Genomic DNA, 27,124 nt, shown 5'->3' with positions numbered 1-27,124 from the left:
GTGTGTTTTCCACACTCACTCCCTAGAAGGACAACATATAGATTTTAAGGGTGTTGTATACTCATTCTGAGCATACAACTGAGGACACCTACGGGGAGAGGATTGAAGGACTGTAGGCAATTAAGACAGCCATTAGGAAAAGTCATTGCCCCTTGGCTAAACGGAGATTGAGGCAGATTTGTTAAATCACTGCTCAGGATGGTTTTAAGCTAACCACATGATTTTGAATTGTAGAGGGCTAACAGCGTGCAGCATCTCACCTGGGGCCACTGACACACTGACCTGACTGCTCACAGTCAGCTGGCCATCCTAAAATACAAGTGCTAGATTTCTTCCATGCACCAACTAAAGAATTTTCATGTCCTTTCTTTTCCAGCACCTTCTTTGACAGGGGTTGGTAAGAAGTAATCCAACCCATGCAAAGAATGCTAGGAGGCATCAGTTTCTTTTCTATATTGTTATTAGTCTTCCTGAGATAAAAGCTTAATTCTTAATTTGTTTTCTTTGAGTGGTCTGAAATCAGTTACTGTAAGCTGGTACGAACTGGAGGGTGTGTATTGTGTTTTAACTTATTGCTGTGATGCAAGTTAGGGTTGAAAAGGCTGACAACAGGAGCAGGACTCTCTACTGACAAACCAAATCCAGCTATAAGAGATTGTAGACATGGCAGATTTCCATGGTGTTGTCTTAGTAAGTGCTGTGCTTCCCTGCACATTGTGATCAGCAGTGAAATAGTTGTCTGTGCTGACATTTAAATTGATGTGCTAGACTTCAGACCTCTTACAGCCCAGAAAGGAAGCAGGGCAGTTCACACCTCACCTTTTTTTTTCTTTGTATTTTCACCTTTAGTTGTGCACAGACTTAGATGTAATTATATTTGCAGTACCTCTTAAAGGTTATCTTTGCAAGGGTACAGAATTCATCGGCGAGGGTGTGGGGGCCCTCTTCCTTCCCCCTTGCTTTGGAGTACTTGTGCTGCTGCCATAAGCAGCACAGTTTTGCATGTTATAAGTGTACCTCACAACTGAGTGGTATAAATAAAACCACTTTCTGGGAAGTTGCAAATGGCAGCCTCTCTTTTAGACCAGAAAAGAAGAGTCCACTCGCCTGCTTATGGTCATACATTGTTACTGCCTTGAAAGGCAAACTTAGCAATTGGAAATCCCTGCGTGAGATACGCTGTAGCTTTATGTTATTTTCTTAAGTAGGGTATACTTCTTCGTTGTAAGATGAAGTTGTTTCTTTTATAAGATTTATCATCTTGGTATTCCATTTTTCTGAGGCTAGGAATTCAGAGTTCTATGTGACGTGCAGCGTTTTATCCAGATTCAGCCATAGAGGAAGGTGTCCTCTTTCATATTTACTGTATCTTATTTTTCTGCCATTTCTGATCTTTCCTGGCATCAGTGTCTGAGCTGAAAGCCAGCAGAGCCTGTGCTTTGCTACCTTTCTTTTTCACAGTGACCTCACTTTTCTTCCCATTTTCTCCCCAGTGAAATACTGTTCAACTCTATCAGGAAGAACTTGTAATGGTTCTCTCGATTGCAGGAAATTTTCCTGTGCATCCATCGGGCACCCTTCCAAAACTACTTAATGGTGTTTATGAGAAGGTCATGTAAGCATGAGCTCAAATCTTTGCATGCTACATCTATCGATGCTTTACTGCTCTTTCTGATCAGCAGTCTCCAAGGGTCAGAAAGAAACTTACCCAGTGGTAAATACTGTAACTGACTTTTCCAGGGTTTCTTGTGGCTTTCTCCAGAGTGTCAGATGTTGCAGTTGCTGTGGATACCTGACAAAATGGACTGCAGGTATCACAGGACAGACGTGACTCTGACCCTTGAGCTTCAGAAACCTGTTTTGAGTGTCACAATATGATCCGCTGTAGACTGTGTTTCTTTTTCCACTTGAGTAATGTAGGACAAGAATATGCAGAATGTAAGCATAGTTTGGAATGAAAATGTAAAATGATTAAAATGATTAGTTAGTCTTAAGTACAGGTTTGGCTGAAGAGGAATTAAAACTGAAAACTACGTTAGATTGATTTGCTATTATATCTTCTGAGCTCTGTATCTTATGTCCTCTTCATCCCACGTTATCATTTATTTTACTTTTATGTGTGTCATGCCATTTTTTAAGGCTCTGACATCTTTGAAACATAATTAAAGGAATGAATAATTCAGGTCACTGGCAATTTACTATTTATTCTGCTGTCTGGTGGAATCACTAAATGCGGAAGAAAAAAAGGAATCAAAATGATGTCTGCACCATTCATCCAAGCCATCCATAAAGGACAAGCGTTATTTCCTGATCTGTCTAGTCTACAAAGGGTTGAGACCATGTTTGGAGAATGGATCAAACTCTTCCCCCGGATCCAGTTCCTTGTTCAAACACAGGAGTGATATGAGTGACCAGAGCAGGTGACAGGGTCTGATGGGCTTTGCCATTTTCTTTTCCTTCTCCCACCATGCCAAAGACACCACGTGCTTCCTGCAGCTTTCTTTCTTCCCAGCCCACCTGGGAAGTAGCTGCTCCATTTCAAGTGGAACTGGACTGCTAAAATGTCATCCATGCTGTTGGCAGCAGGACAGCCATAATTGTACTGAAACGAGCATGTCTGGCAAGAGTCATCCTTAAGCCATGTTAAGTAACTAAAGCTGTGACCATTTGGTTTTTCTGTATTTTTTTTCCAAATGCCTAAAGTATGAGAAAGGAACAGTTTTCTATGTTACATTTTCTTTCTATGAGCTGCAAGAGTAACACAGCCAGCCTTAGGGAAACGTATCTAGATATATAAATATGGTATCTAATCACAAGCGCACGAGCAGTGCTGCTGAAGAGACCAGGAATATTCATGTGCTTTTCTTTAAGCTTGCATTTAATTACCTTGCTAATCAGGGCTAAGTTTCCAAGCAAAAGGGACGCAACATCTCCAAAGATAACCTGATCGTTTCACAGGTAATGTACAATTATTTCTCTTTGTGCATCAGTTTAAGATAAGCCGCACTAAATGGAAGGAATTATAGCCTAAAATAAAATGCTGAATGATAGCTATGTTGAAATGTACTAATGCTATTTGGAAGAGATTTGGGATTACAGTTCTGTTTCCTTCTTATGTTGGTTTATACATACTTTGTTCCAAGCAGTTTTGGCAAAAGGTAATAGATTTTTTGGGTTTCTTAGTTCTTGGATAGCCTAACTAGTTATATGCATTGATTCCCTGAATTAATTAGCTTACACCATTGAAGAAAAGTGTGGTTTTATGTTCTGAGGCAGTGAAAAGTAACAAAGACAGTGTAAACCCACCAAAATTATTTATCAGACCTTGTAAAATCAGTTTAAAAAATGAACTGTTAACTAATGTTCACGTGTGTGAACACATGCGGGTGAGTGTATCTTGTATCCTAGACATATGGTTATGCATACAATCTTTTCTGTTTAATTAAGAGAAGTTATTTTATGAACTTTCCTTTTGCTGACTCTCTAAAGCCATCGCTGGAAAAGCAGTGCTGCTGCGCTGTGTCCCGATGTAAGCAGCTGCAAATCTGTGAACTTCAAAGGAAATCTGTAATCTGCATCATAACTAGCTGTAACTAGCTTAACCTACCTGTCTGTGGTTGTGATTGCATGTATCTGTAATGCCACTGAAAATATGTGAATTTGGACTCACACAGTGATGAATCAGTCAGCTTTCATCGTCATTCTAAGTGTGTTTATCCTATGGCAATGAAGGTCACTTCTGCCTTTTGCCAAATGAAACTGAGCTATTTGTGTGATTTACCTTTTGTGTTTTCCTGCCTAAATAGATGCAGGGCTTTTTTGTCTTTTTTCTTTCCAATTGGGGGTAGGTATTTTCTTATTAAGGGGATGAGCAGCAGAAGTACTTTATCTTGGACAGAAGGTGTCAGGTGCTCACATTATTTGCTTCATTCTGTGGCCAGCTTTGGACTCTGGAGTGCCTTTTGCTTCAAGCTGAGATTTTCTGTCCTCCTTCATCCCTTTTACAGTGAAACCTTGGAGTGACTGCATGGATTTTTCTCATTCATTTCCTCTTGTCCCTTAGGTGAAAAGCTCATGAGACTTGGCTATCCAGATATTCACTTTGATATGAACCTATCCTATGAGAAGGAGTCTGAGCTGATACAGTCTCAAATGATGGACCAAGCCATCCACAATGCAATCGCCTACCTTGGAGCTGACTCACTTCACCCCCTGATGCAGCACACGCCAAGCACAATTGCAGAGGTGGCTCCGGTCAGCAGCTCACCTTATGCTCAGGTCTATCATCCTAACAGGATAGAAAGGCCCATCAGCAGGGAAACAGCTGACAGTCACGAGAACAACATGGATGGCCCGATCTCCCTCATCAGACCAAAGAGTCGAACCCAAGATAGAGAGGGCTCCCCTAGCAATAGCTGCCTGGATTCTACTGACTCAGAGAGCAGCCACGAAGACCGCCAGTCCTACCAAGGAAACTCTGCCTTAAACCCCAAGAGGAAGCCAAGCCCGGCTTATATGAAGGAGGATGCCAAGGCTTTGGATGCCACAAAAGCTTCTAAGGGCTCTTTAAAGGATATCTACAAGGTCATCAATGGAGAAGGGGAGCAGATCAGGGCTTTCAAGTGCGAGCACTGTCGCGTTCTTTTCCTGGACCACGTCATGTACACCATCCACATGGGCTGCCACGGCTACCGGGACCCGCTGGAGTGCAACATCTGTGGCTACCGAAGCCAGGACCGCTATGAGTTCTCATCGCACATTGTTCGAGGGGAGCACACATTCCACTAGGCCTTCTCATCCAAAGGGGACTCTTATGAAGTAGAAGAACTGCACATGAAGAAATACTGCACTTACAGTCCCACTTTTCCTCAGACATTGAGACGCCTGTTTTGTTGTTGTTGTTGCTGTTGTTGTTGTTGCTGTTGTTTAATTAATATTATTGTTAACCTTATTTTTTTGTGGACTCATTTTCATTTGCTTTGCCCGGCTTAAGAATGGAAAGAAGGAAAGGGAAGGGTAAAAGGGGGGGGTTGTCGTTGCTGTCACTTGTTGGGGGATGACCTGATGTGTTTCTTGTGGGAGCTGAAAGGCAGTCTGTTTCTGTCTCAGCTGTATATCATGTCCTACTTTGGGATGTTGCTCAACCCTGCTAGGTGCTTTAAAGTCCTGACGAGTTGCCACTCATTTGTAATTTCAGACAAACAGAAACATTTCAGAGGAGAGCCTTTTTGTTATATGTGCGGATATGGTGTGGGGTTTCGGTGGCTGGAATTCCTTGTTTTGCAGAATGAACAATTATTTTTAAAGGAAAACTGCTTAGGGATTTAGGAGCATCAATCAAAATCACCATTCCTTTCAAAATTACTTTCTAGGGTGAGCTTTTTTCCTGGATGCAGTGTGTACTGCCCCTGTAGAATGTAAAGGAAAAAAAAGGGGAAAAAAAAAAAAAAGAAGAAAAAAAGAAAAGAAACGTAAGTCTTAACACTGTACTGCATAACAGCAGCTTAGTTTCATAAGTCTGAGGGCCTTCTGTGGTAAGTCTGAGGCTCTGCGTTTTTATTTTCCTTAACTTACAAAGCACCTTTTTTAGAATTGTTGATTTGCTGTTACTCCATGCCTGTGTGTTGACTCACTGGCTTCTTAGAGACCCTTGGGAGCCTTAATTATTTAGATACACCCTATGGTTTAAAAAAATCTAATTTACAAATAATGTTTAAACTTGCTTCTGGGACCGTAACTGGCCTAGGAGTGGGTGAGAGTCTGTAGTTTACTCAAGAGGTTCTGCTGCTCTTCTAAAATAGTTTTATTTTAAAATGACAGAGTTGAAAATAACAAAAGTACTACTAGCAAAGTGTTCATTTAATATAATTATATGTCTATATACACCTATATAACTACTTTCTCATTCTATTGTCACAGTGTTAACCTCTAGGCAACAGCCTAAACTAATACTGGCAGCTGAGAAAGAACTAGGGGCCAGATCATTGGCCAGCATTAATCCTCTTAGCTCCACTGACTTTAATGGAACTCCCCCGACTACTTCAGCCACATCAGAATCTGAGTCTTGATCGTTTTTTCTGTAGTTGACATCTTATTTGCTGAACCAGTGACTTCCTTTTGTTTTCATGTCATCAACTGTCCTTTAACATAGGAGTGAAAGCACAGGTTTTGCTGAACGGCCTTTGCTCTTGGGGAGCACACCAGCTCTGCAAACACACAGATCTCCTATGACCTTCCCTGCATCTTCAGCAATTGATGCATGGAGGTTCTGTGCTTTGATTTCAATTGAAATTTCATTTCTATTCAAAATTTATTTATTTCACTGCATAGAAAACAAATGAAACAAACTCCATTGCAATTTCTTGCCCTACGGACTGGACAAGAACAACCAAAAAAAACAACACACCAGTGTGTTTTGTTTCCTTTGTTTCTCTCCCCAAAAGTAACAAAGCCAGCAACCACCCAAGTCGCAGGTTGCATCAGCTAAAAACTGGGCTTAAACCTATGTGACAGATTGCCATTGAAACCCAACTGTTTGTACCAATCACAATTGAAATGTTGTTGTTGTGCAACAAGAGCACAGCTTGAGAATGGAAAGAATTGCATGAGTTTAACCCCCTCCATGCAAGTGGTCTCCATGCGCTCAGTGAGACCTGCTCCAAAATATAAAGTAACTGAAGTATAAGAGAAGGAGCAAGATCAGGCCATAATGAGTTCCCATCTGCTCACTTCAATCTGCGTACACCATACACGTGCCAGTTTACTCTTTGTTTGGAGGGTACTGCTTTGTTGTGTTGTTTTTTTTTCTTTCTCTTTCTAGACCTGGAGTATTTGAAAGTAGGAGATGAGTGGTATCGATTGAGATCTTTTTATGGTGACATTCTTGGCAGCCAGAACCTGTGTTTAGAAAGGATACAGTAGATCATGGCCAGATTACCTGATGACTGCTTCCCAGCACTGAAATGCTATTAAGTAGGAGCTGGTAAAGTCTTGCAGTAGCCTATTAATTATAATACAATATGGAGAGAAATGTCATCTGATGTAATGTGAGAGCTATCAAGGCTGGGAATATATGGGCTTTGGGGAGACAGATTTAAAGACCTATTCCCAACATTGTTCTTAACGTTGTTGGGTTCCTCCTCCTCCTCCTTCTTTCCTTATTGTAACATAGAGAAAGTTGCTGCCATCCTCCAGGCCATTCTCATTCTCTTATGGTTGGTGCAATCAAACGACTTGGTGCAGGAGAAAATGGAGATGCTGTAGGGCATTGCTTCCTTTCTGTATGGCTGATTCACTGGAGCAATTGAAGATGGCTTAGGAGCTGTGCTCTGCATCATCAGATGTTTGGAAATCCAGAAGGGAGTTACTTTTACCACATGTCACAAGGGGTTGGGGGGAGGCAGTTGTTACTTCTGTTTGAGCAGCAAAGGGTGTTTAGGAACGCTGTGCAAAGGGGATGATGCTGAAAGTCCCTGGGCTTGCCTGGGGCTCTGGAAAGACTCATCTGTACAAAAAGAAGGGTATCTGAGGATCACTTCCTGTCTGTGGGAGATAGAACAGTCCTTTCTCCCCTCTGGTTAGTGGGAAGAACGTGGGCTTTGGATTTTTCAGAGAGTTAGCACTAGGGAACACGTGTTAAAAAAATTGTGCCTGTGCTTGGGAAAGCACAGGGATTGGGGAAAGGCAGAGCATCATTTGTGTATCCACAAATAATTTGTTCACAATTATATCCACAGCTTGTTAGAGTGCTCTTTCATTTGCTGATGGTTCATCAGTACCTCCTGCAGTGTCAGTGCTTCAGTCATCAGAGAGGGAGACGCAGCGGTGTTGTAGCTGGCTTCAGTCAAGCCCAACTCCTGATTCCAGTGGCAGCATGCAGGAATTGTATGGGAGAAGTACTGTGTATTGATGCTACAGGAGCAGAGAACAAGGAAGGGAACACACTGTTAAAACTGCCTTCTAAAACCTTCATTTTTTGAAGAGCAAGAAGATGAGTGATTGCATTAATTTCTATTATCAGTGTCTCTTCTGAAGGCTCAGTGAAGTTTTTCATCCAAGAACTAGGGAAAGAAAAGAGATCAAGTTCCAATTTGAGTTTTGAACAAAGTTTTGGACTACTGTTTGTTTTAGTGTTCGGTTCCCACTTGGCATTACTGTTGAGAGAAAGGAGCAATCCCTTGTTCCTCAAAAGCAGATGCCTAGTTGGCCTAGGGAAAACTAATGGAGAGTTTTTATATAAGTCATTTTGCCCCTTTGTGGAAGCAATGCAAGCTTTTCTAAGAAAAGCTGTTGAGTTTTGTCAAATTCATTAGTCATTCAGAGCATACTAGGAATTTCAGTAGATAATCCTTGGCCTGCACATCCAATTGTTCTAAGTATTTGGTGTTTGAAATCGAACCTGGCTGATTTTTATTGGCCTCTCCTGAAATTCTTGGAATCAGGTTTCCAGTTAAGAACGTGCGTTTGCAAATTCAGAATTGGCTTCCTGAACATTCCTCATTTTCATTATATTAAAAGGACAAAAAAAAAAAGCCATTTCTGCAAACATCCCTGCCAATAAACCCTTTCGTTTCTTTTTACATCTAAAATGGCAAGATTCTGACTCAATTTAGAGTAGCACAAGCCTATTAATTCTCATAGAAGCATGGCTGCTTATTGTGCTCTTGATGTGATCCATATTCCTGGAGCAAAGGGCATTATCTATATATCTGCTGTTACAGTCAATGGATTTTACAGCCACCCTTCTTTGCAGCCAGTTAGGAGTGCACATCAAAATATATGGCATTTTTCAGCAAAGCCAGCTCTTTACTCAGTAACTTATGAGATTAAAATAATTTTATTCTCCTTAAGAAGTGCTTCCATCTATGAATTGATGAGAGAAGTGTGTGGGCTTTAACCGCTATTGGTCCACATGAGAGAAAGAATCTGAATTTGTAAACTGGCCTTTTTTTTTAATTGTAGTAGTAATTTCTGCAGTCTGAGGGGACAGCTCACAAGTAGCCATGTGGAAGTAATGTATATTTACTTTCTGGTGAAGAAATTCTCTATTTTTAAAGAATTCCCAGATTTCTTTCTGTTTATAAAGGCACTCCTAAACTGGGGCTGTCAGGAGGAAGAGAAAGGCCATGAACCCAACCAAACCCTTGAAAACTGGCCTTCAGTAGGGTATTATTCCTATTGTCTGGGTCCTGAACTGTTGTTTTTTTTTTATTTTCTTATTTGAGAACACGTTGTGAAAGATGACAGAGAACAGTCCTTCCTCCAGAGAAAAGCTTTGGAGACAATGTAGGGAAAGGTGCTTACTTCAGCCAAGGACAGGAGCAGTGCTATTGCAGATCCTTCAAGAGGTAATATTCCTTTTACTTAAATCTCGCTGTGCATTATAATGTAATAAGGAGGGATAAGGGAGGCTGCACCGTTACCTGAATCAACTAAACTCAAGGAGGGAATTGTAGGAAGAGGGTGATGAAATTGATGCTAGAAATGTGCATCCTTGCTTGGCTTAGTATCCTTTAAAAACAAAAATAGATGGCAGCAGTGACTTGCGGTCTAGAGCAGTTGGAGATATTGGGAAAGTATATTTATATATATGGTATTATATAATTAGATATATGCTTTATTGTAAACGTGCCTTTTTAAAACGCATTTTGAAAGTTGACGATGTCATTCATGATATCTTGCCCTGCCCTTTCAGAATGCACAACAAGAGCCAACCCAAAGTAAAAACCCCTTCTTGTACCACGGGCAAGGCAGATCCCAGACTGCTGGGTCGGGAGGGAGCTGTGCTAGTGTTTAGCTGTGAGGTGTGCAGGAAGAGGCTGCAGGAGTGGGAAGAGCTGCAGTCATGCTGGCCAGATGCATCCAGCATCCAGCTGGAGCTGGTCTATAGGGCTGGTCTCAACCGACCGAGCGTTGGAAGATGAGACCGTGATGCCAGTGCCCCCCCCGTTGTTGGAACAGAGCAAGGAGAAACCCATCTGGGTGATGTTATGGGAGAGGTGTGTGTTGGAGACAGGCAGGAGCTTGCTCCCTTCTGCATGGGTTTGTGAGCTGGCATGCTTGGATGAGAAGTGCAGAATTGTTTTGGTGCTTCCTGGCAGGCTGGTGACCTCGTTTGAGACCTGATTATTTTACCTGCAGCGTCAGTGAGTGCTGGCACAAGTTGAGTCTAGTGCCAGCTCCTTGGCACGTGTCTGCTGGGGCTGACCATCCTGGTGGGAGGATGGATAAGGAATTAGGGAAAGAAGAGGCAGAACTTGCTCTGTAGTGACAGTGTTCTCTTTTATCCCGTTAAGAAAAGGGCTGAAGGATCGGCCAGGAAGAGCATTGGCAATTTCTTGTTATAGGCTCATGCAGCAATCCCAGTTACTTCAGTTCACTTCCAGCCCTCAGAACGGTGGTTACTGCCCTGTTCACGTGGATCCCTGTTTGGGAGTACAGCTGCCTATGCTCTCCTGCTGCAACATCCCTTTCCTTTACACCATGAGACTTACTGTTCCGTGGGCAGCAGTGACCATCCTAATATTATTTGCAGTTAAAAAAAGAAAAAAAAAAGAAAAAAAAGAAAAAAAAAAAAAAAAAGCTTTACAGTTAACCCTGTGCTTAATGTGTTAGATTAGGGCTTTCCTTGCCCTATGAGTTCCTTCCTATGAGTTGTACAGTGCAGCAATTTCCACCAGCTCTCAGTCAGCAGCACCCAATAGCGGGTGAAGGCGATTCCACAGGTGTGTCTGTAGCAGCCTTAATCCTTTCTGCCCAGCAGTTCGTGTGTGCTGGCAGCCTGCAGTCCACGTTGTCCACTGACGTGAAATATGGGAGCCTCCTGCGAGGCAGAGGGGAGCATGATGCCGTTATTGGCACAAAGAGGCCAGTTTGCAGTAAATTGGGCCATTTAGCTTTACCTCAAGTGACGTGGAATAAGAAAAGCTTCTTGAAGGGGTAGAGGTCACTGAATCCCCGACTATGCACTTACTGGGATTTGACATTGCTTACTGGAAATGGATGTTCGCTTCTGAGCACGCTGTAACAAGGGAAGGACTTTTGGTTGTTCTGTTTTTTGTTGTAGTTCAGATTCTGAAACTGTGATCGATTCTTTTGACTAATTGTCAAGTGTTCTCAGAGCTTGAACGTGTTCCCTTCCTCTGTCATGTAGCAGTTTCCTTTGGTTTTCAGTTGTTTTCTCTTTCTCCCCCTTTTCCTTCTCTTAGCTTTAAGTCTGGGCCTGCTCTTATCTCCTGTAGCTTGGGGCTGTTTAGGGTTTTTTTGTGTGTGTGTGTGTTTTTGTTCATTGGCTGTACAGTCTGTTTACATATTTTTGTACTCAAGTGTAGTTTTATATTAAAAACAGGAAAAAGAAAAAAACATAGTTGAATTGAGAAAAAATATTAAGGTACGTACTCTTTGTAACACTTTAAAGACCTAGGGTACCTTCAGAGGTGACTTTGCAGTGATGTAATTATGATACTGTATATTTGCCTTCCTTTTTAGTTATTTTTGTTTTCTGGTTAATTTTTTTTGTTCCTAAAATGTATATCTTTTTATGAGAAACTGGAAACTTTTAATGCAAATGTTTAGAAAGATTTAACATTGTAAAGTAAAAAGAAAAAAGTCATATAATTTTTTTTTTCCTGTTGGAAGAAAATGCTTTAAAAGTTTTACTACTGTTGTATTCCAGGGTGGGGGTTATCAACCCCAAATTTCCTTCTTATGCTTCATTCTTGGGTCTTGCTTTCTAAAAATGCTCATTGCAGACATGGATGATTTGCTTGTGTTAGTTTAAAAAGAAAGTCACAAAGAAAACCACCTTTTAGGGGTATTTTTCGGTTCAAGTGCAATACTTCCCCTGATGTCTTATTAATGTACAACGGTTTCCTTTTCCTTTCCTCAGCCAACGCAAATCAGTGAAGCAAAATGCTCTATCTTAAATACATTCAAAGAGAAGTTTTGAATAAGTACATCAGTTCAGATTTTGGCTGACAGAAAGTGAGAAGCTGTAGGTTAAGACAGAAGCCCAGCCCTTAACTCTGCTTGTATTCGGCACTGAAACGCATCCAGTGGTCTGAACTGAGGACAAATGTGTTCTTGCCTCTTCCTTCCTTTTCTAATTGCAGCTTTCTTTTCTTCCTTTAAAAAAAAAAAAAAGAAAAAAAGAAGAAGAAGAAAAAGAAAAAAAAAAGAAAAACAGAAAAAAAGCACTTAATATTGATGTTTATGGAAAAATAACAGAAAATAAAAAGATGGCTTGGTCCGATCCAAAACCCACTCAGTGGAGACTCTCATTGAGTCTGATGATGGATTTTGGATTAGGCCTAAGCTCTTAGCTAAGGCAAAGCTTCCATTTGCTCTAGTGGGAGAGATTTGCCTGCGTAAGAATTACAGGACTTGTGTCCTTTATCTACCTGAGAGACCAGAAAAGCTTCTTTACAGTTGTCCTTGTCTTATATATGTTTAGATGGGACTTGTTTTACATACTATACATATTTATATATAGCGTATTTTTAATGCCTCTTTCCCCCCTCTCCCCCGGTAGACTGAAACCGCTGTTCTGTAAATATGTATTTAGGTACATAACAAAAAAAAAGAAAAAACCCCATTGAGATTCTTGCAAAGGCAGTTGCTGCGCATGCACAGGAGCCACTTTTGTCTCTTAAATTTGTATTTAAGATATTCCTTTTTCAAAATAACAAAGGTGAGGAGACCATATCTCATTCTGATGGATTGCCAAAATATTTCCCCAGGCTCGGCTGTCTGAGCTGAAGAAGGAAAGTGCATTCTGTGGGTGACTGCCCACGGGTTCACGCTTTTAGGGCCAAATTCTGGTAATCTGCTGTAGGCTGTATAGGTTCCCCCTCCAACAGGGACCACGCTGGAGCAGTGGGGTTGTAGCAAAGAGCAAAGATCTCGTGACCGTAATTTCAGATCTTGACCCATTTGTCTCGGCATCTTTTGTGACATGGGGAGCTGCTCTCTGCCCACTCAGGTGCCGAATTCCATGTTGGTCCTGGTTGCTTCCAGGCCAGGGTTTTTAGTTTTAGTTCTGAGCTGAAATTGAGGACTCTAAAAAAAAAAATTAAATTAAAAACAGAATTTACTCCAAAACGCAGTGAACACACTGAGATTTGCCCCTCTGCTTTTCTTGGAAATTGGAACATCCTGCTCTTGTAAAGGAGTTCAGAAATGATCACTGTTGCAGTGGTGCGTGTGAGCAACCCCGATGTAAACCCGTATCCCTCTGCTAAAGAGTTTCGCTGCTGTAGACTGAACTATGGGACTTATTTTGGTTTTATTTTCCACCTTAGTCTACATGCATACATATGGTTCCACGTCTGTATGTGTGTGCTCTGTACATGTGTGAGTGTTGTGCAGCCACGTGAGAGTGTGAGTCTGTATGTGTGTATAAATAAAAAGAAGCTGCAGAAACTTTGTAATACTTTGTGAAAAGGATTATATTATAAAGGTTTGTACTGTCTTGAGTGCACAGCTACTGGAATAAATGTAGGGAATCTCAGGAACAAGCATATAATTTGTCCAAGAATTATTTCTTCTCAGAAGTGTAAGTGCAGTTTTTAATTCTGTATATTATTTAATATTTTACCAATAAAAATAAACTTCTGACATGAAAGGGTTTTCCATTCAAGCTTTCTGGAAGTGTATGCATACATTTTTCTTTCTCTCAGCAGGAAACAGGAATGGCAGTTTTGCACTCAAAGGAATCACGTTTCGTACCTGGTAACAAATCCTATTAGCTAAGTGGAGGGGCTGAATGAGTTACGAGTTGGGGTTATGAGAATGGGTTATGAGACCGGGGAATGGGGCCAAGATCCACTTTGATGTGCATGGAGGCTAACGATCTTTCCAGCAACCTCAGCGCATGAAGTTTTCAGAGTTTGACAAGCGTTCCCTCTCAGGTGCTGTTCTGTGATATGGTGGCATCACTTGCCTGACGCTTGGCTGCCATGCTTTTGGTCTGAGTTAGTGGCCTGAGGTCCATCTTGCTTTGAAAAACGCTCGGATCCCTTAAGGAATTACTTTGATTCCTTCGCTCAGCTTGGGTTTTTGGCTGAGTTCCCACGTGCTGCGTCCAGGGGCCATCTTATGAGTATGGATTTATTGGGCAGTTCACATTGCTCAACTCACTCTTACTTTTGTAACACGGCTGTCAATCTGGTGGCATTCATGATATAAAAAACAAACAAGCAAGGCAAAAAACCCACCTCTCCTGAATAAAAGTTCGGTTATTTGTTTTAAGAATTGTAAATTCTTGGTTACAGATTAACCAGCCTCTCCCTGGTGATAAAAGTGTTCATCATTGACGTGAGAAAGGAAAATGCTTCAGGTACCATCTGAATAGAACTTAATCTTTTAAGTTTGCTTGATGTATGTTGTCTCGGAAGAATGGCCTTGTTTTCCTTCACTCAGGATTGCCAGCTCTTTGGTTTTGCTTCAAAAGGACCCAAGAGTCAGGTAATTTGACAGTCCCAATACTCGATGCATAGGAAATTTGGTTGTGCCATTGTAAGGCTGAAAAGATGGGTTGACCCCTTACACATATGGTGGAGATCTTTTCCTTGACTGCACATGCTTTGGGTAAGGTTTGGAGAAGATAAGGAGAGGAACCTTAGGCAGAAGCTGAATGAGCTGTAATCATTAGGGCTAATGAGTCGTTTGTCTGCACTTGTAAGAGTCTGTGCGTGACCTTGTGTTACTAGGGAAGAATGAAGTCTTAGAGATCTGCTGGCAGTCACTGAGGTCCAGCGTTCTCGCTTGTTCGTGTGTACAGGTGGGTGCAAGTCACGTGAGAGTTTGCCATTGCCTATTTCTCAAGAGCACCCTTCAAGGTCAACCCTCACCATTTTGGCTCTATTTAAGCAGTAGGAAATCACGTCTAATCCTTTCCCTGCAGCATTTTTGCTGGAAAAAGCCATTGCTCTATTGAAAAATAGCACTTTCCTGATTATGAACCGATGTCTGCATACTCTGCTGTCATCACGCCTTCATTTGGGGTAGGGGAGGCAACTGGTTTCAAAATACTTGACAGTTCTCTCTGTGACTTCTCTACTGGATCTAATGATGTAATTGCAGTGGGCCTTCTGAACTGCAGCACCGCCCTTCAAGGATCAGTCTAATAACCAGGTAAGCCACATATTTCTGAACCTACCTGCCCAGCACATTGGAACTGGTCACCAAAAGGTGGTGACAACTGCAGGGAGCTGGGAGCAGCACGTTCTGACAAGTGCCTTCTGCGGCTCTACCAAAATCGAAATGGTTTTCCCCGTTACAGATATCACGTGCTGGTTCCTGGCATCCACCTCCCTGGCTCTAAGATTTCCAGTTTCATGTGGTACTTCCAAGAAATTACTAAAGCTTCATCCGAGGGCGAATTTGTGTTTTTAGAAAGCGGTGAATCAAAGTCGGCTTTCTCCATCTCTGCACTTGAATGCTAAATCCCAGCCCTACAATGAATCACTGCCCACGAAGACACTGCAGAGCATCGAGCACAATAGTGTGTTCGTGTGCGGGAATGGAAGGCCCTTGAAATCGCATTATGAAACTCACAGTAATTGAGGGGCTAAAAATAAATTTTGCTCGGGTTGCACTTTGAATGGGCTTGATATTTTTTTCTTTCTTTTTAGTCAATCCTAATGCAGTTAGTCCTCAGTAAACTCGGCTTTACCCTCCTGCCCTTCAGTGCTCGTTTCTGTCTCTTCTGATGCATCACATAAGCACGTCATAATTTCCAGCATGCAATTATCAGTGTTTATTCTTCTCTCACAGCAGAGCACCTCAGGAGCCATGCTACCCCCGGATACGATGAAATACGAGGTGAAGGGATTAGCATGTGAGTACTTGGGTTGCTTAAAAATTAAGGCTAAGAATGAAAGCTCTTTTCAAATGAATATGCTCATGAAATAGCTTGCATCCTCTTCGTTCCTGTCATAGAGATTATGGATGAAGTATCAGAATACAACATTTCCCAGAGATTTCTGTTGGTAGAGAAATCCAGCCCTCCTAATGAGGCTGTACAAACGCTCCATATTATCTCATTATTTTTCATTAATCCATGCGCGCCAGCCCGCCTCCACGCGCTGTAATTCCATGTTACCACCCGTGTTCACATTAAAATAGGAACAGATTATTCAAGACTCCTACACGAATCGTGAACCTCTCTCCCTTCTGATCTGTTTCTGCAGCCCCGGGATAGGGGAAGTTTTCCCCCAAGGCAGGAGCAGGGCCTGAACCCCATCGCCTGCCTCTGCACACCCCAATCCCCCTTCTGTGCCCGCCAGATGCTCCTGCCACCCCCAGCACCTGAGTTGGGACAAAGCTGCCCTATCAAAGCTGATTTTTAGCATAAAACTCCTTCTCAGTGAAGGTGTTCTTTATGGAAAGCGGCTGCTTTTCATAGACACGGGTGGATTTGGGGATTCTCGTCTCAGGAAGAAAGGCTGAAACTCTAAACCCCCTGAAGGCTTCTGGGTTATTTTGTTTGGTTTCAAGAGGAAATACTTCCCTCCCCTCAGCTGTTTTCATATCAGTTCAAATAATGTCAGGACGCAATTTGCTGCTCTTTCCCATTATTTTGGTGACTTTTCCTGTTTCAGGCTGCCCGTGTGTAGTTTGTAGGGTGTGGTAAGGAATGTAAATTATTATTTTCATGTAGGTGTGGTAGCTACTCAGTTGTAAATCCTGTTTTCAATCCTTCTGACTATTTTATTTGTGATCTGTAATATCGATCTGTCTTCAGGGCAGAGAGCAGTGCCATCTATCAGGAGCAGTGACTTTTATTCCTCGCTAAAATAAAGCACTCAAAGCAGCCCCTGAAATCTATGTGATGGAAGAGGGAGGGGGAAAGAAAAAAACAAGAAGAGATCTAGCTTGAAGCCTTTTTTTTTTTTTTTTTGCTTGTTCTTTGAAATGAGCTGAGGAATTTTTTTCTGTGGTTGATTTGTTTTTATCAGTTCATTGCAAAATGTGACTGGCCTCCCTCTTCAGATCCACCTCCTGTGGTAGCCTGCCAGTGGCTGTCTCCTGATAACCGACTATATGAAATCAGAAAGTGGGGGGGGAGAAATGGTTTAAAGATTGGCCTTTGGATGTGATTCATGACAGTGAAGAAACAGGAATAATTGAAGGAAAAGAGAGCTCCGTGGCTGTAGTTGGGCTGCAGTGAAGCTATCAGGCTCCTTCAGGTCTATGATAGTCAGGGCGAACGTGTCCAAAGCACAGCTTCGCAGCCTTCTCCCAGCAGTACCTCCAAGGCTTTGGCTCTCCAAAGCTGTGCACCCTGCCCTCTGTGCATGGTGTACAGCAGCAGATTCCCAGCTGCTGCAATCTGCTTGTTCTGCAGCTAAGCTCATTTGTGCTGTGGAAGGGCTCTTCTGCCGCGATCCGAGTGCTGCAGAAACTTCACCTTGCTGTGCGTGTCTGCAGGTGGATCTCGTAGGTGCACGTGCTCTTATACATACAGGTCCTGTTCTGGGGACAGCTTTGATAGCCACAAACACGGGCCGTCCTGAGATCACATCAACCTGTGGTAGCAGTTTGATTTGTAGCGGTCAGTTCAGTCCACGCCTCATTTACAGATAATTCCAGGTGTAGATTTCAGGAGTGCAGTCACTGCAGGTGTCACTTACTGCTGGATGGGTGCTGAGGTTCTGGCTGGTGTCGTGCTCTTCATGACACCCAGGTCCAAGTGCTGCATACCCAAACATGCAGAATTTGGGCAATGGCTGTGTTCTCCAAGCTGTGAGTGCTTAAGTCAGGTGCCTGCCATACACACTGCTGCTTTTTTGCCTTGAGGAGGCACGTAACATGCTTTTTCGTGGGAGCTCTCTGGATTTCTTCAGTCAGACGCTGTCTTTTTGTTCAACTTCTTTCCCTTTATTCCACTGAAGAAACAACAAGTTGTCAGCGGGCGCTAGAACAGAGGAAGGCTTAAATCGATGTGGGCTGATTGATTATTTGCCTTATGTTCATTCTTAGAAGTCCTTTAGAGCTACGTGGTGTAGTAAAGAGTAAAGAACAGGTCCCAGCTAGCACCAAAGTTCTTATAATCCCCATATAAAAAGAAACCAGGCTTCTTCTCATGTTCAGAAGTGCAAAGATGGTTCTGCACTGCTGTTCTGACTGCTGTATTTGTTGAGGCATAGATACCAGGCTTGGAGGCATTGCACCAGTGATTGTCCCACCAACATGCATCTTGCTGCTTCTTGAGCCTTTTTATACTTATAGATGGATATGCACAGAAGTGTATAACTATGGGAATATACATCCTTGTGTTCCCACAAATGGCTTTTCAACACTTGCAGATCAGTGTTTTCAAATGCATGCTGTGCTTTTACCCCGTGTGCAGTTTGCCTCTAAGCTCTGTCTAAATATCTGCTGTTCAGAAGGCAACCTTCATCCCCGTGAATGTGACATTGCTGGTTCTGTGATGTCTGATGTGACACCACGATGTGCTGAGGCGCGTGGCTGTCAAATGTGTCCTGCTACCCAGCAGATCCAGATGGGTTTGGATAACGGGCTTATCCTCATCGTTATCATGTTCTCACAGATCCGTCTTGTCTGTGAACATTACCGCCTCTATTTCTCCATTTTTGGTTAGATCTCTTGCTAAGATATTCAATGACCTGGGTCAAAACCAGATCTAAATGGGACCCTGCTGCTGCAGCTGGACAATGCCCTGTTTGCAGTTCCCAGTGAAAGTTCTCAGGTATGAAATCCATGTAATATGTGAGCATTGGTTTTATTTTCTCCAGAGAGGGAGTAGACGATAACAGTGTGGATAAAACACCATTTCTGTGCTGGTCGTATCTGCTGGGAAGGAAGTGTATAAGCTGCAGTGTGTTAATGCACCCTGTGCAGGATGCTTTGTGAGAGACGACTTTATGTAGCAGATGAAAGGTGGAGGACTCTCTTAGTGTAGAATCAGTTATAAAAGAGAACTCGAGCTCTTCAAGAAGGAATGGCTTTGAAGATAACATCACTAGCCAGCTCATTCACCTTCATGTGAAATTGCTGATCGGTTTGTGACCTCTGACTCTCCTCTCCTGCCAATCTGAGGGGAAGGCAGTGCTGCCCATGTACCTCATTGCACCCCATGTGTTGCTGCAGCACTGGGACTTCTTTGACACTTGTGCTGCAAGCAGGAAAACTTCGACTGCTACTTCAATCGGGCCTGTGCAGGTCTAAGCTGGGCTGAATGAGATGGGGAAGACCTCTGGGGCAATCCTGTCTGCAGTCGCTTGCCCCATTTTTCTTACAGAGAGCCATAATCCCTTATCTCAGGTTTCTTTTTTGAGAAAAAGTTATTTCAAACTGAGCTAAACAGGGTGAATGTATAGCTCTCAATGGGCATCCTCCCGTTTGTTGCTCAGAGCCTCGCTCCATTTGGCACATCCCTTTCCCTGCTGGATCAAGAAGTTCCCAGAGCAGAGCACTGCATATCTGCCTGGAGAGTTATGTAGGCAGAGGTAATCCACAACAGCTATTTTGGGCTGTTTTCCTATGCAGAGAAGCTCTAGTTCTTATCTAGATGGAACAAAAGTCAGGCCTGTTCTTGTAGATAAAATGCTTTCCCTTCTAACTGCCTGATGGCTTATCTCTGGTCTTGCAGCATCAGCCATAACCCTTCTCCTGACCCACTTAACATCTTGTGTTGAGCAGAGCTGTAAGGACAAGGGGTGGGGATGATTCATGATTAATATTCCCTTTCTTTTCATGTGGAAAACTCTTCAAGCTCTCCACGCTTACGTAATTAGCAGAGAAATCTCTATTCTTAATCAGCTGATAAATTGTCTATGGACAGGGCTCTAAGAACTTATTACTGATATGGCTGGGTTTGATTTACTGTTGGATTTCAAGAATTTTTGTTTAGAATCTCCTGACAAAATAACTTTCTGAACCTTTGGCACTTGCCACCTTGCTTTCTTTGCCTGTTAAATAATAATAATAATAATAGCAAAAAAAAACCCAAACCAAACAAAACAAAACAAAAAAAATCATAACTGCATTATCTCTTTCCCTATCCAAAACAAGTTCTATGAAATCAATATTTTAGCAAGCATAGCAATCTACTACTGCTTGCCTACTGAGCTTCAAAAAAAGATAAGAGCTGAATATAGGTAATCAAGACAGTGAAATACTTGTCTGTGGGTTTTCATTTTGAACTCAGCCCGCTGTCAGGTACAGCCAATACAGGCATTTGTTAATCTTTTTGGAATTAAGCTGGTACATGTAGGCCATTTCCTAGGGAATGATCAGCTATCAAAATGTTTTTTTTATCAGCTGGAGCTGGCTGGTGTTAATTCTGATAGTTTCTTGGAGAGATACAGAACGTGCAGTTAAGCAGAAATCAGCTTCCTATTTCACTGTTTTTATGTAGTATTCTGAGTTCCACAAAATGTGCTGGGGACTACCAAGAAAACACCCTTCTCTCTGAATCTGTGTGCAAATAAAGGCACCAACATGATACAGTTGTCCTTGGTAATGCATTGCCACTGGATGGTCTGGCAAAGTGAGGCACGACAGCAGTTGTGAGTGAGACGGTTGAACTGTGGGCTCCAGAGCATCCAGGGTGGATTGCTGGGAGGCAGCCCTGGAAAATCAAACTGTTGAGGATGCAGTTGTGAAGTGGGACTGACACAGGGGCTTTGTCTTTCCTCTTGAAACCGACTTATGGGGCTGGTAGGCTGGCTGCAATACAATGGATGTAATCAGGGGCGCATCCAGTTGTGAGGGCTGTCACCGGTTTTGCTTTTGGGAAATGGTGAAAGAAGCAAGCAGATGGGTTAATGGGCATCTCTGCATTGCACCAAGCCTTTCACATTCTTGCGTTTACCTTCCTTCCTTCAGTAATCATAGCAAGTGTCACCATCACACCCGCTGTTTCCCAGGGAGAATTTCACCATGTCATCTTAGATGTTCTTCCATGTATTCATTCATGGATGAGGAGGGAGAACGATACCTGCTTTGTTTAGCCACTGCAGAGCCATGATTTCACTGTGCTGGCATATTGAGTTGCAGTCATGTGTCACAAATCTTTTTGCTTGTCACCTCCCGTGTTCTCGCTATTCATTGTCACTTGGAGATTAATTCATGCCTAATTGCTCTACCCAGAGTTCTTCTACTCACCTGGCGCTTCCTTTGGGGGGAGGATGGAGAGGGGAAAAACAAACCCAACAACTGTGCCCTAAACCAGTTAGTATATCCCGTATGTGATAGTTCATTTAAACTTTTTCCCTTATGCAATGCATGTCTACACCTGTTTATTTGTTTTTAAGTACAGTGAAGTGTATAGAAGGCCTGGGAGTCTGTATGCACGCACAAGGAAGTAGAATGTGCTGAAATAATGGCCACAAAGATGGAGTTTGGGGAACTGCAACACAAAAAGCTCGAAGCAGTTTTACGCTGTGGTGTGTGGAGCATCTTGGCACTGCCCAGAGGCTTTGCAGGAGTCGTCTCATGCATGACCTCAAGCCGAGCAGCACATGTAAGTCAATTTGAACCAAAACTCTCACCAAAAGCAGCACTTTTCTCAGATATTCTGCTTGTTCAGGAATTGTAGGAAAAATATGGATGGTGGAAAGTGACCAGAGATGGCAAAGTGTGGCTCAGAAGGGGTCTTCTGTAAGACAAGTTTAATTTGGACTATTGTCATCAGATAGTTGTCACCATCACTGCTGTCTTTATCAAAATAATGGAGCAAGGACTGGCACTCCATGCAGAAGTGAGGGAAGGAGAGCCAGGAAATCGCTCTCAAGTGGAATGGGTTTAATATGAGAAGCTGCAGTAGTCCAAATAAAAATGATTTGCCTTATTTGCTCCCAAATAAGAACCTGAATCAGTATAAATCAATGCTAACAGAATCAATAAACGTATCTCAATTTAGTCTAGCTTAAAATCTATTTCAAAAGAGAACCAAAGGCAGGCTGTAGGAAAGCATTTTAATACACTGATGCATGAAATACTGCTGTCAGAGAAATTCAGATTATCCTGGATAAGGGCATTATAGCAGTGAATGAAAATAGGCAGGAGAGATGCAAGCAAAGAAGCTGTTAGAGCAGATTTTTCAGGAGCTGTCAAAAGGGGTGAAGTGAGAGGTGGTGGTGTCCTGGCACCAGGTAACGTTTGTGATGCTGCTCCTTGTGCCTCAGCACCCATCAGAGCTCAGCCCCCAGCAATGCCAAACAGCGTTATTTTATTTAACTCCTGAACATCTACCAATAAGTGAGAAATACGTGTTTATTTTCTTCGAAACTTAGTCATCTCTGACACACTTGGTGCCATTTCTATTCTGAAAAAAGGTGGTATCACTTTTCACATCATAATGTCTCCTGAATTCTTTGAAACCTAACAGTGGAGTGCCTCAACCTGGTTTTTACAGCGTTTTCTCGTGTGAATTGCATGTTTGTACCAGGCTTGCAATGTGTGCCACCCAAAGAGAAGAAGCTATTGTGGCAGCTAACCAAAAGGAGGGCTAATGAAAAGGTCAAATATATTATTAAGCATTAAAATTCTGAGAAATCCCTGTTGTGCAGGAGATTGTGACAAGAAGAGGAAACAGCACAGCGTAAGTGATCTCTCCTGATAAAGATCTTGTGAGCAGAGAAGAGCAAAGGAAGTGGGACACGTGTGATTCCTATGACGGTGTGTGGGCCTCCTCATCAGGCAGCCTGCTAGGACTTGGGCTGAAATGTCGGGAATTTGGTTAAACTTGGAAATGGTTTTGTCTTTTTTTTGGTTGTTTTTTTAATTACATTAAGTGAATGGGGACTTCGTAGCTGCGTAAGGGCTTCTGAGGCTGAAATTGTCCAATGGCAATAGAATGGTCATTCTTCCTCTGGCCCAGAAGCGCACTGAGGTGTGACACGAGGCATCACACCTCTCTCATGTCACCATCTCTATCATAAGCCACACGTGTGACTTGGACTGAGAGCTGGGTTGGACCACTGATGTTGTCCTGGGCACCACCGGGTTGGTATCAGGGCTGGTGACAAGGAGAGCTACAGAGACCTGGTTTAAATAGTTTTGGTGAAGAACTCCAAAGGTTCTAAACCTCATGTCATTGTTGAAAGGCTTTGGATGGTTTATGATTTTTACAGATGCATCACCTATAGGATTGCCTTAAGGGTGACAGAGATCCACCTGTACTGCAGCTGTAATCCATCCAGCGGTGCCCACATACCGATTCCCAAAGTATGGAGTGAGATGGAACCTCCTCTGAAGGCAGCAGCTTCTCCAGACCCTGCCAAGCTGAGCCTGGACTTTGCAGGTGAGCGGACAGCTGGATTTCCTCCTCTGATCAGGACACTCACCTGTGTAGAAGCACATGCCCTTCCCATGCGACAACTCTTGGGTTGTCTGTTGGGGTTTTGCAGCCATGTTGGATTGCAAAGCAGCAATGGTGGTGGTGTTTGTTTTTTCACCCTCATATAGACACAAGGGCATGAAAAATTGAATTGAGGAGAGGAAGAAAACAGACAGATTTTGTAAAATGCACCAAATAATAGGTGATTCATAGCTGAGGGTTGCTTGCAGCAGATGTGGTGGGGTTAGCTAATTCACCCATGTGAGCGATGGCACTGCTGGGTGAGAAGAGGCCATGGTGTGGCTGCATTTCATGAAAGGCAATGGAGAAAGCAGGGAATGAGAGAAAAGCCTGCTCTCATGCAAGGGAAAGAAAGGAATTACCCCATTTATTGCATCTCAAAAATGGGTGTGATGCTTTTCTTTGCAGCACTAACAAGAATTGGCTTGATTTAATGAAGCTTTTGACATGAATAAGATCATTCCAGCATTAGTTCAACCAAAATGTTAGAAAGACAAAAGTAACTGTGCCATCATCCCTCCTCACACAGTTACCTCGTTCCAATACTTAGAACCACAGAAACACAGGGCTGAAATGGACTGCAGGAGGAAGAAGTGACTCCTGCCAGTGTGTGATCTCCCTTGTGCCCCACAAAGGATGCTGTGGTCCATTCAGTTCTGTTTCCCATCACACCACAGGAAGCACAGTTTCTGCAAGGCATGAGGGCTGGAACCACCTGTCAACCTCTGGAGGAGGGTTTGTCTTCAAGCTGCAATGGGCAAGGCTCAGGATAACTGAAATGGGTTCTTGCCGATGCTGTCTTGCTATTATATTTGGTGCTCACCACAATAACTAGACAAAGAAGTTTGCAGATTGTAGCAGATTAGCCTGTGGTTGGTTTGAACTGATGCTTTGTTCTACAGGGGCTGAATCTTGCAACAGTTTCAAGGGCCTGGACTTTTAAAACGTTTGACGTAAGGGTTATTTCCATCTCTTCCTTTTTTATTCATCACAGAAGGAAAGTACAAACCAACAAAAGCCCATTTACTGCCTGGGACTTTGCTCTCTTTCATGTCTATAATCCTCCTTGCTGTTTGCTGTCTAGTGTTTTCCTGCTTCTAGAGATGTTACCGAAGAAGCAAAAAGGGAAGTGAAATTCTGGTGATGCAATATTTTCCTGGTAAATTGAAGTTTTGCTACGTGGAGATGAAAAGACAAACTGAAGCCCTGTTTTACTTTCAGGCTTCCAAATGCTGTTGTAACGCTCTTGCAGCCTCTTTGGGAGGGAAATTACTTTTGATACATGTGCAGATAACACAGAAACAAGGCTGTTCTGGTTATACCATGGAAACCCCTAACATTACACTGCCCAACCCATTGTGCAGCTGTTCTGAAGATCCATGTGATTTGTCTTAAAAAAAATTAGTTTTTCCCAAAACAAAGAGCTTCCTTTTACCTCCTTCAGATGTAGCCCTTCTGGAGAGGACTGCTCCTAGGCCAGGAACCTGCCTCTGATTGCAGGTGGCAGCCAGTCAGGCAGGATTCTTTTTTTTTTCTTTCTTTTTTTTCTTCCCCCACCTGAATAAATGGTTGGCCTAACTGAGGAATTCTAAGACTATAATTCTTCTTCTCTCTGGGCATGAAAAACACACCTGTATTTTCTCACGAATACTCTTTGAGGCAGAAAATCGGTGTTCCCTCCCATGCCAGCATGTGCAGTGTGTCCTTAAGTAAAGAGCAGCAGCTGAGCTCACCATCTGTTGCTCCTTTGGACCCTGTCTGTGAATGCCTGGTGCCTGTGGTTGTGTGCTGGTGTTCAGTGCACTCAATGGGTTGGGGGCTGTCCATTGGTCCCCTCTGCTGTCTGCTGCTTCTCCTGGTGTCCTCCACTCCATTTGGATGATTGGACTAGATGATCTTAGCAGTCTTTTCCAGCCATTATAATTCTGTGATTTTCTTCTGTTTGTTGCTGGCTCATTTCTCTCTCAGCTTTTCTAATTGTAGTGAGGGGACAGTCTGTGTCTGACAATTATGGGGAAACTGAGGCATGCAGCTTGGAACTGGCTCTTATCTGCCATGGGGCATCTCTTGGTCAGTTCTCAGAGAAACCTCTACTCCCAAAACCATGTCATAAAAGCCAGTAGAGTTCCTCAAGCCAGACCCAGCACCACCTCCACTGCTTTGTCCATAGCATTCCCATCATGCTCATGCTGCCCAGAAAAGCTGTGCATGTGCCCCATCCCTGGAGATGCTCAGGACCAGGCTGGATGAGACCCTTGGCAGCCTTATCTGGTGGGGGCAAGCAGCCCATAGCAGGGGGGTTGGAACTGGATGAGCTTTAAGAACACTTTCAACCTAAATCCATCCTATGATTCTATGAATCTATATATCCTCTGACCATCTTTACACCCAGCAAACAGCTCTATACATTCTCATAAACCACTATCTCCTGCCCCTTAACATATAGGTGATATCTCCCCAACTCCCAGCTTCCCAAAATGTCCATAAGAACCAGCGGCACATGTAGCTCTAAACCATAGAGAACTGAGCTAGGTCTGAATGCTGATACTTTGCTGGTCCCACTGGGCAGGGAGATAGGCCAAAGAAACACAAATGCAAGATGGTTTCACCTGCCTGTTTGCATCCCCTTGTGTGCTTGAAAAAGAGGGCAAGTTTAAATAGGAAGGAAGATGAAAAACAGTCTGAGATTTGACTATGAGATGTAAGTGTGCCTTGGGTACCCAGAGCTCTGTATGTATGCTCTGTAGCTGGGGTGTACAAGAGTATGTTAGGGATTTGTGCACCCAAGTCTTGCTCATTTTGTCAGGCAGCTTCGAGCTTCTCAGAGTTCTGTGAACTTCATCATAATTTGCGTGGATGATGAGTGCTTATGTTCAAGTTGTTATCTTCAGAGAACTTCAAGTCTCACTGAGTGATGATGGCTGCGTGGTAAAAGTTACCTTTTCTTCTGGATGAATTATTCTTGAGTGATAATTTCACTCTTTCAATGCGCAGAAAAGATGCATCTGATCTTCATTCAGAGGTTGCAATTAGATCTCAAATTTGGCAAAAATGCTTTAGCCAATCAAATACTGAATGACAGCATCTTTCATTTTCTTTTCAAGGGAAAGAGAGTTATCCTGCTCAAATTCTTGAACTGAGAGATTGAAGTGCCAGGTTGAGGAGTGAAGGTCCAGCGTGATAAGATCCCAGGAGCACAGAGCTACAAAGAGGTGAGATAAGGGATACCTCCATTCTCACCATTCCTCTGCCGAAGTTTTCCTGTTCCATTTGTTGAGCTGGGGCAACCACCCTATGGTGTGACGCTCAAAGGATTTTAGAATCATTGAAGTTTGAAGAGACCCCTAAAGACCATCTGGTCCAACTCCCCTGCAATGAACAGGGACACCTACAGCTCCGTCAGGTGCTCAGAGCCCCATTCAGCCTGTCCTTGAGTCTCCAGGGAGGCGGCATCTACCACCTCTTTGGTCAACCTGTGCCAGAGCCTCACCACCTTTATTACAAAAATCCTTTTCCTTACATCCAGTCTAAATCTCCCTTTCAGTTTGAAACCATTTCCTGTTGCCCTATCACAGCAGACCCTGCTGAAGTGTCTGTCCCCTTCTTCCTTATAGCTCCCCTTTAGATACTGAAAGGCTGCTGTCTTGTCTTGAGACAAGCAGCTCTTCCTTCTGCCTGCTCACAACAGAGAGAGCATCTTCGTCCACTCCAGGCTCAGGTTTCTGCTATAGGGACCGTGGAAGCTCTGTTGAGGCTCAAGGTTGCAGCCTTTCAGTCCCTTTCTCAACTGCTTGA

At 43.0% G+C, this 27,124-nt stretch overlaps 1 protein-coding gene across 21 annotated transcripts in view; it reads left to right on the top strand.

Moving 5' to 3' along the window:
* The window catches only part of IKZF2 (IKAROS family zinc finger 2), a 109,883-nt gene extending 98,340 nt beyond the window's left edge, over nucleotides 1–11,543 (top strand). For all 21 annotated transcript variants that reach the window (XM_048952958.1, XM_048952951.1, XM_048952970.1 and 18 more), the window contains one exon: nucleotides 4,064–11,543. In XM_048952958.1, the coding sequence (XP_048808915.1) occupies nucleotides 4,064–4,788 (725 nt within the window). In that variant the 3' untranslated portion in view covers nucleotides 4,789–11,543. The remainder of the gene's footprint in view (nucleotides 1–4,063) is intronic.
* The last annotated feature ends 15,581 nt before the right edge of the window (nucleotides 11,544–27,124 follow it).

This window comes from Lagopus muta, chromosome 8 (assembly GCF_023343835.1).
Source record: "Lagopus muta isolate bLagMut1 chromosome 8, bLagMut1 primary, whole genome shotgun sequence".
Taxonomy (NCBI): Eukaryota; Metazoa; Chordata; class Aves; order Galliformes; family Phasianidae; genus Lagopus; species Lagopus muta.
Note: the sequence above shows the minus strand (reverse complement) of the source record. Positions and strands in the feature narration are given on the sequence as shown.